The sequence below is a fragment of the Camelus ferus genome, chromosome 1 (assembly GCF_009834535.1).
Source record: "Camelus ferus isolate YT-003-E chromosome 1, BCGSAC_Cfer_1.0, whole genome shotgun sequence".
Classification (NCBI taxonomy): Eukaryota; Metazoa; Chordata; class Mammalia; order Artiodactyla; family Camelidae; genus Camelus; species Camelus ferus.
Window position 1 is genome coordinate 41,010,430 of NC_045696.1, and position 16,309 is coordinate 41,026,738.

The window sequence follows — 16,309 nt, forward strand, 5'->3', positions numbered from 1 at the left end:
GATGCAGACCCGGACAGTGACACTCCAGAGCCCAAGCCTCAACCACTAGTCTGCACTGCCTTAGAGGTAGTACAGCGGGGCTGCTCCTCTGGTTTGTGGTAGTGGTAGCCAAGAAGTCCATGGAAGGAGGATCACTGGAGGGGGAGGGAAGGTTTGGAGGAGTGGAGTCAGTAACATTTCCTGGGAGAGGCCAACATGAGTCTCATTTATGGGATGTGCCACAGGTGTAGACAGGAAACATTTCACTCATTTATTAGATTATTATCTAAATATGGGGATATCAATAGGCATTAAGCGAGAAAATCAATGTAAACCTTTAACATAGTGTCTGCATCATAGCAAAGTCTACACTTGTAAGTAATTCATTATTTTTTACTGTAGTAAAATAAACATAACATAAAATTTGGCATTATAACCATTGCTCAGTGACATCAAGTACATTCACATTGCTGTGCAACCTTCACAGCTATCTATCTCCTGAACTTTTTTTTATCAAACTGAAACTGTGTACTCATTCAACAATAACTCTCTATTTCCTTCTGGCAACTACCATTCTACTTTCTGTCTCCATGAATCTGACTACTCTAGGTATCTCATATAAGTGGAGATATACAATATTCTTTTATGACTGGCTTATTTCACTTAGCATTCTACTTCAAGGTTCAAACATATTGTAGTATGTGTCATAATTTCACTCCTTTTTAAGGCTGAATACTGTTCCATTGTATGTGTATATCACATTTTGTTTATCTGTTGGTGGACATTTGGGTTATTTCTATCTGTGATGGTAATTTTTTTTTTTGCAGAATTTGTAGTTTATTATATGTAAGATACATCTTCATATAGAAAGCCTCTAAACACAAAAGACAAAGGAGCTTTAAAAAAAAAGGCTAGGTTTTATATTTTAAAAACTCATTAGATACCAAATTCAAGGCAGAGTTTATAGTTACATTGTAAAATATTATCTTTTTTGAATAAAACTAATATTGACTTAAATGATGAATTTTAAAATGCAATTACTTATTGGTGATTAAAAATACTTAAGCAAAGTAGTATTTTAAGCCAGACAGAGTAAAGGGAATTCTTCTTTAATATATGCATTTTAATTCCAGTAATATTCTTAAATTTCTGTTAAAATGTAATCAATATTAAAGTTAGTAAAATACTTGTTTTGACTGATGCCTGGATTATTTTACCACTTAACCTGGTTACACAGTGACTTTTTTTTTTCTGTCAGATGTAACTGACAATCAGTTTAGTCTTTAAGATAAATGAAGTAGATGATAACTCACATTGTAGCATCCTGTGGAAAATATTCAAACTACATTTAAAATGCTTTTTAAAAATGGAGATGTCTCATCATTATTCCACAAGAAATTGTTTCTGTAAAACTATAGGTTGGCTATGGCAATAGTAACTAAACTACATTCAGAAAAATCTCTGAAAAGAAAAACACACCAAACAACCCAATCCAAAGATGGGTAAAAGACCTGAACAAGCAATTCTCCAAGGAAGACATACAAATGATCAATAAGCACATGAAAAAATGCTCAATATCACTAATTATCAGAGAAATGCAAATCAAAACTACAATGAGGTATCACCTCACACCAGTCAGAATGGCCATCATTCAAAAATCCACGAATGACAAATGCTGGAGAGGCTGTGGAGAAAGGGGAACCCTCCTACACTGCTGGTGGGAATGCAGTTTGGTGCAGCCACTGTGGAAAACAGTGTGGAGATTCCTCAAAAGACTAGGAATAGACTTACCATATGACCCAGGAATCCTGCTCCTGGGCTTATATCCAGAAGGAACCCTACTTCAGGATGACACCTGAACCCCAATGTTCATAGCAGCACTATTTACAATAGCCAAGACATGGAAACAGCCTAAATGTCCATCAACGGATGACTGGATAAAGAAGATGTGGTATATTTATACAATGGAATACTATTCAACCATAAAAACCAACAACATAATGCCATTTGCAGCAACATGGATGCTCCTAGAGAATGTCATTCTAAGTGAAGTAAGCCAGAAAGAGAAAGAAAAATACCATATGAGATCGCTCATATGTGGAATCTAAAAAACAAAAACAAAAAAACAAAGCATAAATACTAAACAGAAATAGACTTATAGACATAGAATACAAACTTGTGGTTGCCAAGGGGGTGGAGGGTGGGAAGGGATAGACAGGATTTTAAAACTGTAGAATAGATAAACAAGATTATACTGTATAGCACAGGGAAATATACACAAGATCTTATGGTAGCTCACAGAGAAAAAAATGTGACAATGAATATCTATATGTTCATGTATAACTGGAAAATTGTACTCTACACTGGAATTTGACACAACATTGTAAAATGATTATAAATCAATAAAAAATGTTAAAAAAAGAAAAACACAGCCTAGTTATAATATGCAATATAAAGGTTATTTTCTTATTTTAAAAATCTTCCCATTTTGGAGAAATCCTAAACTTTCCATAGTTCCCTTATTAGGCAGTGCCACATAAAGTTATTTAGTTAACATTATTATGATCATGGCTTACGATTAAATTCAATTTGACAAATACCTATATATAGCAGCCCTCGCATGGATGTCGGTTATGACGATAATTGCAGTTCCATCAAAGAATACTTGCTTATTAAATTTGGTACAAAGCATGAACATTCAGGACAGATTGGCACAACACATGCAGTTCGAGAACTCTCTTCGCTCAAGCCAGTCATCATAGTCCAGTCCTGCTTTCCAAATCCTTCTTTGTATCATAACTGATGTTTAAAATGCTTCTTAAAACATCTTCCAGAATGAGAAAGGTAGGCTTTCAAAACCAGTCATCAGAATGCATGGTGGAAATGAGGCAGGATAGCTGAACCAGTGCCAGCTGGGAACATGGGGGGGATGGGAGGGAGGGGGAGCTGGCCCAGGCTCATAGTGCTCGTGGCTAGTGAGGGATCTTGTTGCTGCTGTCCCAGACAGCTTAGCCTATGGGGCAGAGATTCCCTAGGCCCCAGGGTGGGAGTGTTATTCCCAAAGGCATTTTGGGTAGCAGGAGGGGGCAGCTGCCAGAAGCCCAACAAGGGGGAAAGGTCCAAAGAGGCAGCTATTGTTAGGTTCACAGCGTCTGCAGGCAGCTCCCTGGGCAGGTTGACTTTACCAGCACCTCTCTTAGCCAGATCAAAATCTGGGTTGAGCTTGCTTGTGAGGTGACTGAGGCTCTTGCAGAGGCCAGTCCTCAAGCAAATTGGTATTGCTGAATCCTTTAGTAACTGCTTTGAGGGGCAGGCTTGAAGTGGGGAGTATGAGGTAGAACTGGTGTTGTACTTGTGATTCTGGTGGGGTGGTGGAGGAGAGCTTGGGAGAAGCTACGGCGGGGAGGGTGGGTGCGCAGGGGTGCCAGGAGCTCTGGCAGCCCCGGGACAGGCTGGGAGGTTGGCTCCGGGGGATTGTGGGTGTGGCTGTGTACCTCAGCTGGCAAGCTACTTGCAAGCCCGTTCTGTGCAGGAGCTCCTAAAGGGAAAGGAGACAGCGGGGCCACCCTCAGTCGAAACTGGGAGAGAGATGGAGTGGAAGGTGCTCAGAAGGTCTGCAGACTGCAAACTCCCTTTCATCAGCTCCTGAGTGTGTCTTCTTGGTATGTCATTTTTGGTGGTTTTTGCGCTCAAATCTCTGGGCACAAAACTGACACTGGGAAGTCCTTACAGCCTGTGTGGATCACCAGGTGGCACCGCACGTCTTTCAGGGTGTAGAAGCATCTTTCACAGTGGTCGCACTGGTGCTTCTTTTCCTTGGTTCCACTAGGGGGCGTCTCCTCTGCGTGGGCTTTGAGGTGGTCCAGCAGCACCTCTGTGCTCCCCAGCTCCAGGGCACAAACCCTGCAGGTGAGGTCACCGCTGCTGGCTGCAGGGAGGGCCAGGTGGCTCTTGTAGCCCAGCATAGTGTTGTACTTCTTCCCACACTCCTCACACCCAAAGGCCATTTTGTTGGAGTCATGTGTTTGGGGGTGTTTTTCAGGTGGTCTTTCCGTTTAAAAGTCTTCTCACAGTGAGCACACTGGTGGGACTTCTGGGATGAGTGGGTAGCCTCATTAATTTGTATCTGGAAATGAAGGTTTTGCCAGAGTCTGGCTGCAAGCACTTGTAGGGTCACTCCCTGGAGTGGGAATAATTGTGGATAGTGAATTTCTTCAGGGTGAGGAATGTCTTGCCAGATAATTGGAGGGGTACGTGGCCATGGGCTTTGTCTCTCACACCTTCCTTTTCGGATGCGCTGACCAAAAACTGTGCCGTTTAAGTACAAATAGAAGGATGGTGCTGAGCACATCAGCAGAGCCACAGCAACTGAAATCCAGACCACAGAGGAGGCAGCGTTATGGTCCTGGACCTGGTTCTACCCAGACACGGGTCTCTCAGTTACCACTAGCTTTGCTTGCTGCTTCCCACAGCCCAACTTCCGTGCAGTCTCAGGCTGAGAGGAGAAAGTCCGAGGCACTGATGAGGTTCCGGGAGCCAAAAGGCAATCTGCATCACTAGAGCTGGGGCATGTCCTGGATCATCCGGCTGTCCATTGTTAGCTATGTCCTGAGGTTCGGTTTGCTCATTTGTGGTGTCTGCCTGATGCATGTCAATGGGCTAACGGGGACAACCTGCTTCTCGGGACCAGGAAACGTCAGCTCTGAGGCGTCAGGGAGTCCTCTCAGAAGTCTGAGGCTTCAAACAAGATTAACTCCTCTGATTCCTCTGCAAATACTGTTCTAGTCTGAGGCACAGAGAAGTTTCAGATGTGACATGAAACAGAGGCCACATCAGAGGTGATATCAATCAAAAGCCAATGATGATTATGTTGTCAGTCAGGCTGGAACCACCTTAGGGACAGGAACACAGTAACTCCATGATAGATGATGAAATGTCCACACCTAGACGCGCTGTGTTGTAAAACCTGCGGGGTCCGGAGCCCCTCCCTGGAGCTCAGGCGCGGCAGCTCGGGCGCGCCGCCTCCGCGGGCATGACGGTGACCCTAGGAAGCGCCCTGCGCGCCAAGGCCTGTGGTCCTCGGGGCTGGGAGGAGAGCAATGCCATCTGTCCGTCCTTCTGTCCTCCAGAGAGTCTGTGATGGTTAATTTTTTGTGTCAATTTATCTAGGCCATAGTATGCAGATATTTGGTCAAACATTATTCTATATTTCTGTGAAGGTATTTTTAAAATGAAATTAACACTGAAATTAGTAGACTTTGAGTAAAGCAGATTATCATAATGTAGGTGGGTCTCATCCAATCATTTGAAGGCCTTAATAGAAGACTGATCTCCCTTGAAGAGGAGGGAATTCTGCCGGCAGGCTGCATTAAGACATGAACTGCAGCATCAGCCCTTCCCTGGGTTTCCAGCCTGTTGGCTTATACTGAAGATTTTGGACTTGCCAGCTTCCACAATCGCACGAGCCAATTACTGCAATAAATATCTCTCACTTTCTTTATATCTATCAACTTACATATATATCTATATCCTCTTGGGTCTGTTTCTCAGGAGAACCCCAACTAATACGTTATCTTTTGGTTAATGAGAATAATGCTGTGATGAACATTAGTGTAGAAATGTCTGTTGGGGTTCCTGCTTTCATTTCTTTTGGGTGTAAATCTGGAAGTGAATTTGCAGGATCACACAGTAATTCAATATTTCATTATTTGAGGAACCGCCATACTGTTTTCCACAGCAGCTGCACCATTTTACAGTCCCATCAGCAATACACAAGGGTCCTGATTTCTCCATTTGTTATTCTGTTCTTTTAATTATTGTTTTTTAGTAACAGTCATCTTCATGGATATGAAGTATTATTTTATTGTGGTTTTGAGTTGCATTTCTCTAATGATTAGTGACGTTGAGCATCTTTTCATGTGCTTATTGGCCATTTGTATATCTTTTTTTTTTTTGTCTAGTTAAGTTCTTTGTTCATTTTTAAGTCAGGTTTTGTTTCGCTGTTGAGTTGTGGGCATTCTTTATATATTCATGATGTTAACTATTCATCAAGTGTATGATTTGTAGATATTTTCTCCCATTCCCTAGGCTGCCTTTTATCTCTGTTGTTGTTGTCTTTTGATATAGTTCAATTAGTATATTTTTCCTTTTGTTGCCTGTGGTTTTGGTGTCATATCCAAGAAAGTATTGCCAAATCAAATGTGATGGTTTTCATTTGTTTTCTTCTAAGAGCTTTATAGTTTTAGTTTTGATGTTTAGGTCTTTGATACATTTTGTATTAATTTTTGTATTTGATGGAGGTAAGGGTCTGACTTTCTTATTTTGCATGTGGATATCTAAGCTATTCTCTTATCAATCATCATAATGCTTATCTCCATGTAAACATCATTAACATAGCGATAGCTGTAGTATCAAAATATTGATTCATTCTTGACTTATTCTTTAAATTATGTCTAAAGTGCTAATTTTTTCTCATAGAAAGATTTATACTTTCTATAACTTTTAATGTTTCCAAGGAGGAAAGATTATTCCTGTGGTTAAAAGGCATTGGTTGTTGAGAGCTATCCTTTGTTTGCTTGCTTGCTTGCTTGTTTCTTTATTGTTCTGCCTTTTTTTTTTTAAACTCAGCCATATACACACACAGATATACATACACATATACATGAATAATACACACATCTCAACTTGTCATTTAAGACATAAAGATTTTTGTAGCATATTTTGTCATGGAGAACAGTAGGTGAAATTCAAATGGAAGGAAGTTCTTTTTTTGAAGAAAAAGACTAAATCACTTAATGTGACAGTGGCATTGGACTAAGCTTGTCAAACCAGGCTGTTTGCACTGTTCCTCTCTCTGGACTGTTGGCTTCTCCCTGTGAACCATCTGACTGTTTCCAGTCTTCTCTGGCTTTCAGAGCTCCTGTGAAGAACTCTGACACTCAGCTGCCTCAGTGAAACCTTGGAAGAGAATGAGTTTTTCTCCCATGCACCTGCCACCCCTCCCAGTAGCCTGGGCCCTTCTGGTGCTATCAACTCTCCTAAACAGGAAAAAGGTACGGAGGCAAATGTCTCTTTTCTTTGCTGCCGAGTGCGAAGTTACGTCCTTTGTGGCTTGGTTATCTCTCTTATAAAAAAGTGACTAGCATTTTCCACGGCAAGGAAGTGAGTGGTATGTCAGCACTTTCCTCTAGGGTGCCTGAAATTCTATGGCTTCTAAAAATATATACATTATTTTATTGAATTCCCTTTAATAGATGAGAAAGTTGATTTTTTTGTAAAGTAGTATTATATACCTAAGGAAATTGATGTTCAGAAAGGTAAATTTTGCTGTTTATCTAGTAAGTGAGGAATATGAAACTTCATCCGATTTTACTGCCCTTTTCATTAAACGTCTCTGCTGCCTCCAAAAGACAGCGCACTGCCCAGTCTAGAACTGGTACATAATTCCAGCTGTGCAACCAAATCACTGTGGAGCTATTAAAAACTACACGACCCCCTCCTTGTCCTGCCCCTGGGGATTCTTTTTCAACAGGTGCAGAATGAGGCCAGGCATCTGTGAAAAGTTCCACGTAGAAATCTGATGCTTGGTCCAGGTCGAGAACCAGGTAGAAGGAATTTTTCCAGCCAGAGATAATAACCCTTACTCAGGTAGGGTAAATACCCAGGTGGGCTGATGTTCTTTCCCAGTGCTCTGAACTGGCCCAAGCAAGTACAGTCGGAGGAAAGCTCGTTATAAGGTCATAATTAAAAAAGCATGTGTGGTGGTGGGTGTTAACTAGCCTTGTGGTAATCATTTCGCAATATAGACGTATACTGAAAATCATTATGTTGTGCACCTGAATCTAATATGATGTTCTACGTCAACTGTATCTCAATAAAACAACAACAACAAATTGACTGGATGGGATGTTTACAGTGGTTCCCTTTTTATCTTGTGGCCACATTTCCATGCAAACTCACTTCTTTAAGCTGAAAGGTGAACTCCTTCTTACCAAATTATGTAGAGCTCCCATTAACTTCACTTTTCTCAGAGCCAGAGTCCCCTCAGGGCTGTAGTTATTTCTTGGTAGTAACTTAGGTGTTTAAGAGTCATTTGAGTTCCCTCCTAATGACCTGAAAGTATAATTAGTCCATTTTCTGACTTGAGTCAACAACGAGGCGGCCAAATAGACCCTTATGTAGAGAAGCTGTGTCTATCTCTGGCTCATGGTCTACCACGAATTACATTTTCAGCCAAAAGCATTATATTTTATTTGTCATATTTTTAAAAGCAGAAAAAGGAAACCAAAGTGAAATATAAGGAATTTCTAAACTTTGGGTAAATATTTCTTCAAAAAAAGATATATTAGTTCCTAAAATATTCCTCTAAAGTTAAAATAATTGATTAAAATATAAAAATATTGGGATTAATGACTATTCTCATAGAATTCAAAAGACATACCTCATATCCAAGTAGCCCTATTTTAAATCACTACCCTCACATTTTATTTTATTTTAATTTATTTTTATTTTTGATTGAAATAGTTACAATGTGTCAATTTCTGGTGTACAGCATAATGTCCTAGTCATGCATATACATACATATATTCTTTTTTTATATTCTCTTTCATTAAAGGTTATTACAAGATATTGAATATAGTTCCCTGTGCTATACAGAAGGAACTTGTTTTTTTAAAAATCTATTTTTTTATATAGTGGCTAACATTTACAAATCTCAAATCTCAAATTTATCCCTTTCCACCTCCTTCCCCCTCTGGTAACCATAAGATTATTTACTATGTCTGCAAGTCTGTTTCTGTTTGTAGGTGAGTTCAGAGTCTCCCCCTTGTTTTTTTTAGATTCCACATATGAGTGATATCATATGGTATTTTTCTTTCTTTTTATGACTTACTTGACTTAGAATAATGATCTCTAGGTCCATCCATGTTGCTGTAAATGGCATTATTTTATACTATTTTATGACTGAGTAGTATTCCACTGTATAAATATACCACAACTTCCTTATCCAGTCATTTGTTGATGGACATTTAGCTTGCTTCCATGTCTTGGCTATTGTATATAGTGCTGCTATGAACATTGGGGTGCATGTATCTTCTCAAATTAGAATTCCCTCCGGATCACTACCCCTACACTTTAAATTTAAAAAAGTATAAAGTTCTGAATTTCACTTTGATATGTATAGGTATGGATTTAAAAAATTTTTTTTACCCTCTTGTTTTTTCCTGATGTGTTCTTTCAATTAGGGCCCAAGTCTTTCTTTAGCTCAGAGAGTTTTTCTCCAACTATTTGGTTCTTGCCTCCCTTCTCTCTCCCAGCAAGGCATAATTCAGACTGATGATTATGGAAAACTGTTAAAAGAAGAGAGGAAAAGCCAAAAGAGAGTCAGATATTGTAGTAAGGAGCACACTTAGGACAATTTTAGAGTCTTTGTATATTTAAAAAATAATGAAAATTTAGTAACATTAAAGATGTTAGTGAACAGAGAGGATGCGGGGTGGGACGGGATAAACTGGGAGTTCAAGATTTGCAGATACTGACTGGTATATATGAAATAGATAAACAAGTTTATACTGTATAGCACAGGGAAATATATTCGATATCTTGTATCTTGGTGAAAAAGAATATGAAAACAAATATATGTATATTCATGTATGACGGAAACATTGTGCTGTACACCAGAAATTGACACCACATTGTAAATTGACTATACTTCAATTAAAAAAAAAAGATGTTAGTGAAGAAGGGAAAAATCATGAAAAGTACACACACCAAAATCATGTCATGGCTGAACCTTGGGGATGAAGACTTGAGGAACAGAGAATAACGATGGGGAGGGGGAAAGAAGGTGTGTTGAGGAAGAACTAGGGGAATTGGGGTTAGAGACCTCGCAGCACCTTACCTTTAAGCTGGCATAAAGGAGAACCGATGCCCTAGCTTCTCCATCTCTGGTGCTATTTCTCCGCTTTCTGCTCTGCCCTTGGTTTGTGTGCACTTAAGTCATGAAAACAGGCTGTGGAAGAGCAGGGTGACCTTGTTTTTGCTGCTTGTGACTTCTCAGACAAGCTGTTTCCACTTGTGGGAGCAGAGGGATGAATCAACACCTCATGCCCAGGGGGCGAGTTGGGAACCTCCATTTGGACACTAAGTCTCATTTTTCTTATCAGAAAATCAAGTCTGCCTTGCCCTTTTTCTAAGAGTGGATTCATGAAGTAATGTATGTGATGGGGCTTTGTCAAGTGTGATGTGCTCCACAGAGGTGAGGCGTTATATAACTATGACCATGCTTTAAAGCTCTTTCTCCATAGAAAGATACAGAAACAACTAATGGCTAAGTAAGTGACTGTTTATTAGGTTTCAGCTTCTTCTCAGGGTTCTTCTCATTTTATCTTCATGGACACTTTATTGGGTAGAGGCTATTATTATTCTCATTTTGTAGATGAGGTAACTGAGGCCCAGAGAGGTTAAGTCACTCTTCCAAGGTCACACAGTGGTGAAATCAGGATTTAAGCCCAGGATAACCTCATTCCACATTTATACCACGTGTAATACTGCCCTCAGGAGTGAAGCAACTGTTAGTTGCCACTTTTCAGAGGGTTGGCAAGTAGTCGAGTCTAGTGCAGGTCAGCAGAGGCAGAGGTCTTGCTGTGTGTACCATACTCCTTATCCTGACCTGCCAGATTCCTCTTATTATCCTTTAATCCCAGGAGGGTGAAACACTTTGTGTCCTCTGTGCCTGATCTGCCCTCGTTCCAGCATTTCTCACCACTGACCTGAATCCCTGCCACGGTGTGTCAGACTGTCTGTGATAAAGAACCAGTTTGCTTTTGGTTTTACTTTTCCCCTTCAGTCCAACGCAGCCTGATAAGTTTTGTAAAAGTGTAAAAACTCCTGCTTGGATGTTACTGCAATGTCAAATTACTTTAAAATGTTTTCAAGTTTCTAAACATTTACTGTCAATTTCTATGCTAACTTGTTGCAGATGGTGAACAGTTCTCTGACTAGCACTGGTCCCCACACCGTGGCTTCATAGCATTGTCCTAGGTTTCTCTTTGCTTTCACTGTTGCCTCCTGTAAGCCATGTACCACAAAGCAACTAGGGTGATTCTTTAAAATACACATAAAGTCCCATCATTCCCCTGCTCAAACCCTCCAGTGGCTTCCCATTGCATTTAAAATAAGGCCCATATTCACCATGGCCTAAGGGTAGGCTGGTTCTGCCTACATCCATCGCCTCCATCTCCACCTTGCCCACTCTTTCTCTTGCTTGTGAAATGTAGTCAGACTTTGGATAATAAAGTAGGTTCAGGTAGAGGACACGTAATGATTGGGAATGGGGAATACACTTTGTTTTATTCTTTCATCTACAAGCTCAGACATGGACTAGTGCTTCCATCACTTTTCTTCAGGAGCAAGGACTTTGCCCCTAGTTTCAAAATGAGTAAGGTGGCCAAGTCCCAGAGAAGGCTTGTGAGCATCTCTGCTTGTATAGTGTAACCTACTGTTCCTCTGATAGACTCAGCCTCAAAATGTCCAAATTCTGTTCACACCTGATACCTGCTTTTTAGGCTGTTTGTTTCCTTCCCCAGAAAATAGTATGGTTGTGAGTCAAGATGGTACAGGGGTCATTCCAATTTCTCTTGAAATTGGAGAATGGAAGACTGATCATGTGATTGTTATTACTGTTGGTGAAAATTCATTGGTGGGGAGCATGACTTAATTATTTAATGAGCTGAGGAAAACCAAACATCCTGGCAAAACAGTTTCCAGGCTGAATTGGCTTTGGCCTTGGGCACATGCCATCCAAAAGGCCTCTGTTGGGAGGCAGCCAAGATTCTCTCCCCATCTCGCCATTGCTTTCCAGCCTTTGAATGGAGCACTTCCGTTGCAATGAATGAGAAGGAAGCAGCTCCAAAATTGTTCATGTAGCCATAGAGAGTCATGGTTTATAAAAAGCATGCTTGTACAGCTGGAAGATGTGTTGGAGGGTGATATCTGATGTCAACATCATTTCAGGCTGAACTTTCAATATTCTCCTTGACTTTTTTTTTTTTTTTTAAATGGCAGTACTGGGGATTGAACCCAGGCCCTCATGCATGCTAAGCATGCACTCTATCATTGAGCTATACCCTCCCCACTAACAGTCTCCTTAACTTTGTAACCCACTGCCTAATCTAGTGATTTCCCAACTTTCAGAAGAGGATTTTATGGTCTTTTGTTAATGAATTGTCCTGGTAATGAAAACAATTCTCAAATTTTAGTGGCAAGCAATTTATATTCAGTAGATTTGGGGATGTGATGTAGGAATGGGCTTTTTATCAAGCATCCTGGGAGACTCTGAGGTACATGGTTCAAGAACCTTATTTTGAAAAACACTGGTTAAAGTAGTATCTTTTCTGTGTAATAATATTGGTACTGAGTGCTAAGTTTACTGAATTTTAAAGATGTTCTGTTTTTGCCCAAGATAAATGTTGTGGGAAAATAGGTTCTTGGCTAGTGCAGGAAAGAATTCAAGAGCAAGGCATAGTGAAGTGAAAGTAAGTTTACTTAGAGAGATATACACTCCATAGACAGAGGCAGTCTGTCTCACTCCAAAGGGAAAGCGGCTTAGGAGACACATACTCCATAGGCAGAATGTGGGCCATCTCAGAAAGGTGAGAGGGAGAGAAGCCAAGAGGTGTGGGGTGTTTAGTTTAAAGTAAAAATAGATACACACTCCGTAGACAGAGTGCGGGCTCTCTCAGAAGGCAAGAGAGAGAGCCACCACGAGGTGTGGAGTTGTTAGGTTTTCTGGGCTTGGTGATTTCTTATACTAATGAGTAGGAGGATTATTCCAACTACTTTGGGGAAGGGGCAGGGATTTCCAGGAAATGCCTTCCTCGCCCACTTTCTGGCCTTTTAGGGTCAGCCTAGGAACTGTCATGGTGCCTGTGAATGTGCCATGAGGCTCAAGGTCTACTGGGAGTCATGTCTTCTGCCACCTTGGTTCTAACCAGTTTGTCCTGTTCTCAATGTCTGTGTCATTCCTTCAATGGTTTTGCCCTGCCCCTTTCCCTCCTATTTCAGAGTAACAGGGCCAGATTTATTCTTTTGCCTGAAATAACCAAAAATATATGAAACAATATATGGTTTTTGAAACACTGGCCATCGGAAAATGGAGGGCCATGATCTGTAGGAGACAAAAGAGGTGAGCACTAGGCGCGCTCCAGCTGGCTGCCTAAGAGAATTTCCAGGCTGATGCAGGGAGTGACCCAGGTGTAACTCGCACTCCCTGAGTTAAAGAGGTGGTGCTACAGAGCCCCGGGAAACCAAGGTAACTAGAGTTCATAGGACAGAGCTCCAGAAATAGAGGTGGGGGGCAGGGAGGGAGAGAGAGAGAAAGAGAGAGAGAAAGAGAGAGAGAGAGAGTGAGGAACTGTAGGAGTCTGCAGGGAGGGGGCAGGGATGGCGGAGTGGAACAGGAAGTGGTGGAGAACAGTCTCTGCACCCACAGAGGTCAGGGGATATTGCCTGTTTCTGCCAGCCAGTCTGGAAAACTCATAATTCACGGAATATTGGGTAGCACAGTTGGGAAGGTCTTGCCTCAGTAGTGGGGAATAATTAGCCCTGCACTGAGTGTGACTCCAGACGTACCTACAAATCATAAAAAAGCAGCACCTGAAAGGATCAAGCTGCTTCCAAGTCACTTACTCATCCTGCAAGAGAGAGCAAGAATATTTATAGATATAAAAAATATCCAACACCCAACAAGGTAAAATTCTCAATGTCTAGCATCCCAAAATTGTAACATAGTTGTATTTAAAGTGGAAATAAATCCCTGACTGTCCTGGCGGGGGACTTCCATACACATTTTTGTACCATTAAAAAGTCAAACAGTCAAGGCTTTCAGTGTAACATTTTGTACATAACAAGCCAGAGTCTGCCAGACCATGGTCTGTGTTGGTATTTACCTTGGCTTCTAAGCTAGCAGCTCCTTTTTGATGTCTGTTATTGTTTTTTTGAACACTTTTCCTGTGTTTGATAATGCCAGCCTGCCCTTTGAATTACGGAAAGGCAAACTCAGCTGAGAGTAGTATTTCAAGTGCATCATGCATCCTAAGAGTTGGAGCTGGGAGTAGGAGTAATAGGTGGGGGGTGAGTTGAGGCTGATTTTCTGAGGCTGATGGATGACTCAAAATCAAATCCCTTAGAAAGAGTAAGGGCCAGTCTTAGTAATTAAGATCTGCTGACAGGTCTAAGGGGTGGGCTAGGCCAGGGTCTAGAACCAGAAGCCTTTAAAACTCAACAGGATTGTACAGGAAGTGAAGTCACCAAGGTCGTGCTGGTTCCAGCCAAGGCTGAAGAGTTGGAGTTGACTTCACTGCTCCAGGTTTGAGGTTGGGTCAGAGAGGTTGCTCTAGGGTCCTGCATGAGCTTAATGCTCTGGAGGTCTATAACTGAGCTCCAGGCTTTAAGCCTGGGCTATCTATTCTCCTCTGAGCGTTAGGCAGTTTTCACTTTGATCACCGGGTGTGTTTCTCTGATTCACTACTGACCTGAAGTTCAGTCCAACACCCTGTCTTCTGGCTTTCTCTGCTTAGATACTTTACTGCTTGTACAAACCTGTTTTCTTCAGTTTGACTGATGCTAAGCATCTTGACCTCCTTTCCCATTCTGCCTGTGGCAGATATGTGGCTTTTCTTCAGACAGCTTACAAATCTCTTGGATGCTAGAAAACTATATGTTTCTTAAAACGTATCCTAGATCATGTCTTAGAAAAGCTTGTACGTGAAGATGATGGTAAGATATCACTAATATCATTTGACAGAAATTTTACTTTCTTTGAAGGATTGGGACTAAAGGATCAGTCTTTGAAAAAATTGGAAGTCAGTTTGTCTTTTAAAGGAGGGGTCTGAGAGTCACTTTTTCACCTAGAAAGGAGCCTTTTGATCAGAGGTCTTCAAAAACTTTACTTTTATTCCCAATGTTGACTGTACTATGGATTCGGTAACTACAGGTGGGACGCAGGGATGCATACTGGTCAGTATTCTCATGGATAACATGATGGTTCTCATGGCAAAAGCAATTCTCTTGCAGTATATAATAACAAAACAACAACAACAACAACAACAACAATAACAGCAGCAGCAGCTCTAGATGGTAGATGGAATAAGTTTATCACTTTAATTTCCTTCAAATCAGTATTGATTGGAGGAGATTCTGTTCCTCTCTGGTGTTTTCCAATGAGAGAGATACATATGGACGAAATTAAGAAAGCATGCGTGAGGCTTTCTGCCTGTATCTGATGGACTCAGGACCACATTTTGTACTCCCGCATGTGTCTGGGGTCGTCACACTACTAGGAAGATGCAATGAAAGACAAAGATTATGATTTCTGGAGAGAAATGCACAGAAAAACTTGATAGAATTGAACTGTTGTTAATTGTGGTAAGCAAGGTTGGTTTTGCTTTTGGCATAATTTTAAATTATTTATTGTTGACGATAGTAATTAGTAAAAGAGGATAGGGTGAGTGGATGAAAGACTTCTCAGCCCTGAAGAGCAAGCAGTTACATTCTGATGGGCTTTCAGATGGGAGTTGATTTTTCCATAAGAGGAGCATCAGCTTGACAGCGTGAAACCCTTGAACGGGGCAGGAACCTTCTACTTTGCCTCAGTATCAGTCTCAGTCTCGCTTTCATCTCCCTGCTTTTGCCTCTGTCCTTGGCTCTCATTCCACTTTTCAAACCCATGATTGCTGTTCTGTCAGCAGTTTTCTCCAGATTTCACAGAGTTCAGAAGACATTGCACAGGATTCAGAAGAGGCTATGGTGAGATATTTTCTCTTCTCTTTTCTGTGGATCTTATTTTTTGGATTGGGAATAGAATTTATATGCCACTCTTGAGGTCCTTCTTCAAGATTTTCCTGAAATGAAGAGAACCCAATTTTTTCCCCTATTTCTCTCTCTCTATATATATATGTATACACACACATATATATATATTTTAAATTGACGTATAGTCGATTTACAGTGTTGTGTTAGTTTCAGGTATATAGCAAAGGGATTCAGTTATACAGATACATATATATATATATATATATATTCCTTTTCAGATTATTTTCCATTATAGGCTATTACAAGATACTGAATATAGTTCCCTATGCTATACAGTAGGTCCTTGTTGTTTATCTATTTTATATATAGTAGTTCAAATCTGCAAATCCCAAACTCCCAATTTATCCCCTCTCCTCCTCCCCACTTTGGTAGCCATAGTTTTATTTTCTATCTCTGTGAGTCTGTTTCTGTTTTGTAAATACATTCATTTGTGTCGTTTTTAAGATTCCACCTATATAAA

General features: G+C 40.7%; 2 protein-coding genes across 6 annotated transcripts in view; one reads left to right on the top strand and one right to left on the bottom strand.

Moving 5' to 3' along the window:
- The window catches only part of TMEM45A (transmembrane protein 45A), an 85,240-nt gene that overhangs the window by 2,985 nt on the left and 65,946 nt on the right, over positions 1 to 16,309 (top strand). The window contains exon 2 of one of the 5 annotated variants that reach the window (XM_032477830.1): positions 3,512 to 3,641. The exons of 3 other annotated variants lie outside the window; for them this stretch is intronic. The gene's annotated coding sequence lies outside the window, so the exon portion shown is untranslated. Of the gene's footprint in view, positions 1 to 3,511; positions 3,642 to 6,893; positions 7,032 to 16,309 lie in introns of all 5 variants that reach the window. One more of the 5 variants, XM_032477827.1, reaches the window with a different exon arrangement.
- LOC102516720 (zinc finger protein PLAGL1) lies at positions 2,845 to 4,629 on the bottom strand. The gene is given in 10 exon segments (XM_014562390.2): positions 2,845 to 3,204; positions 3,206 to 3,297; positions 3,300 to 3,393; positions 3,396 to 3,563; positions 3,565 to 3,628; positions 3,630 to 3,697; positions 3,699 to 4,015; positions 4,018 to 4,089; positions 4,092 to 4,287; positions 4,450 to 4,629. Coding segments are annotated over 10 exon segments (1,611 nt in total).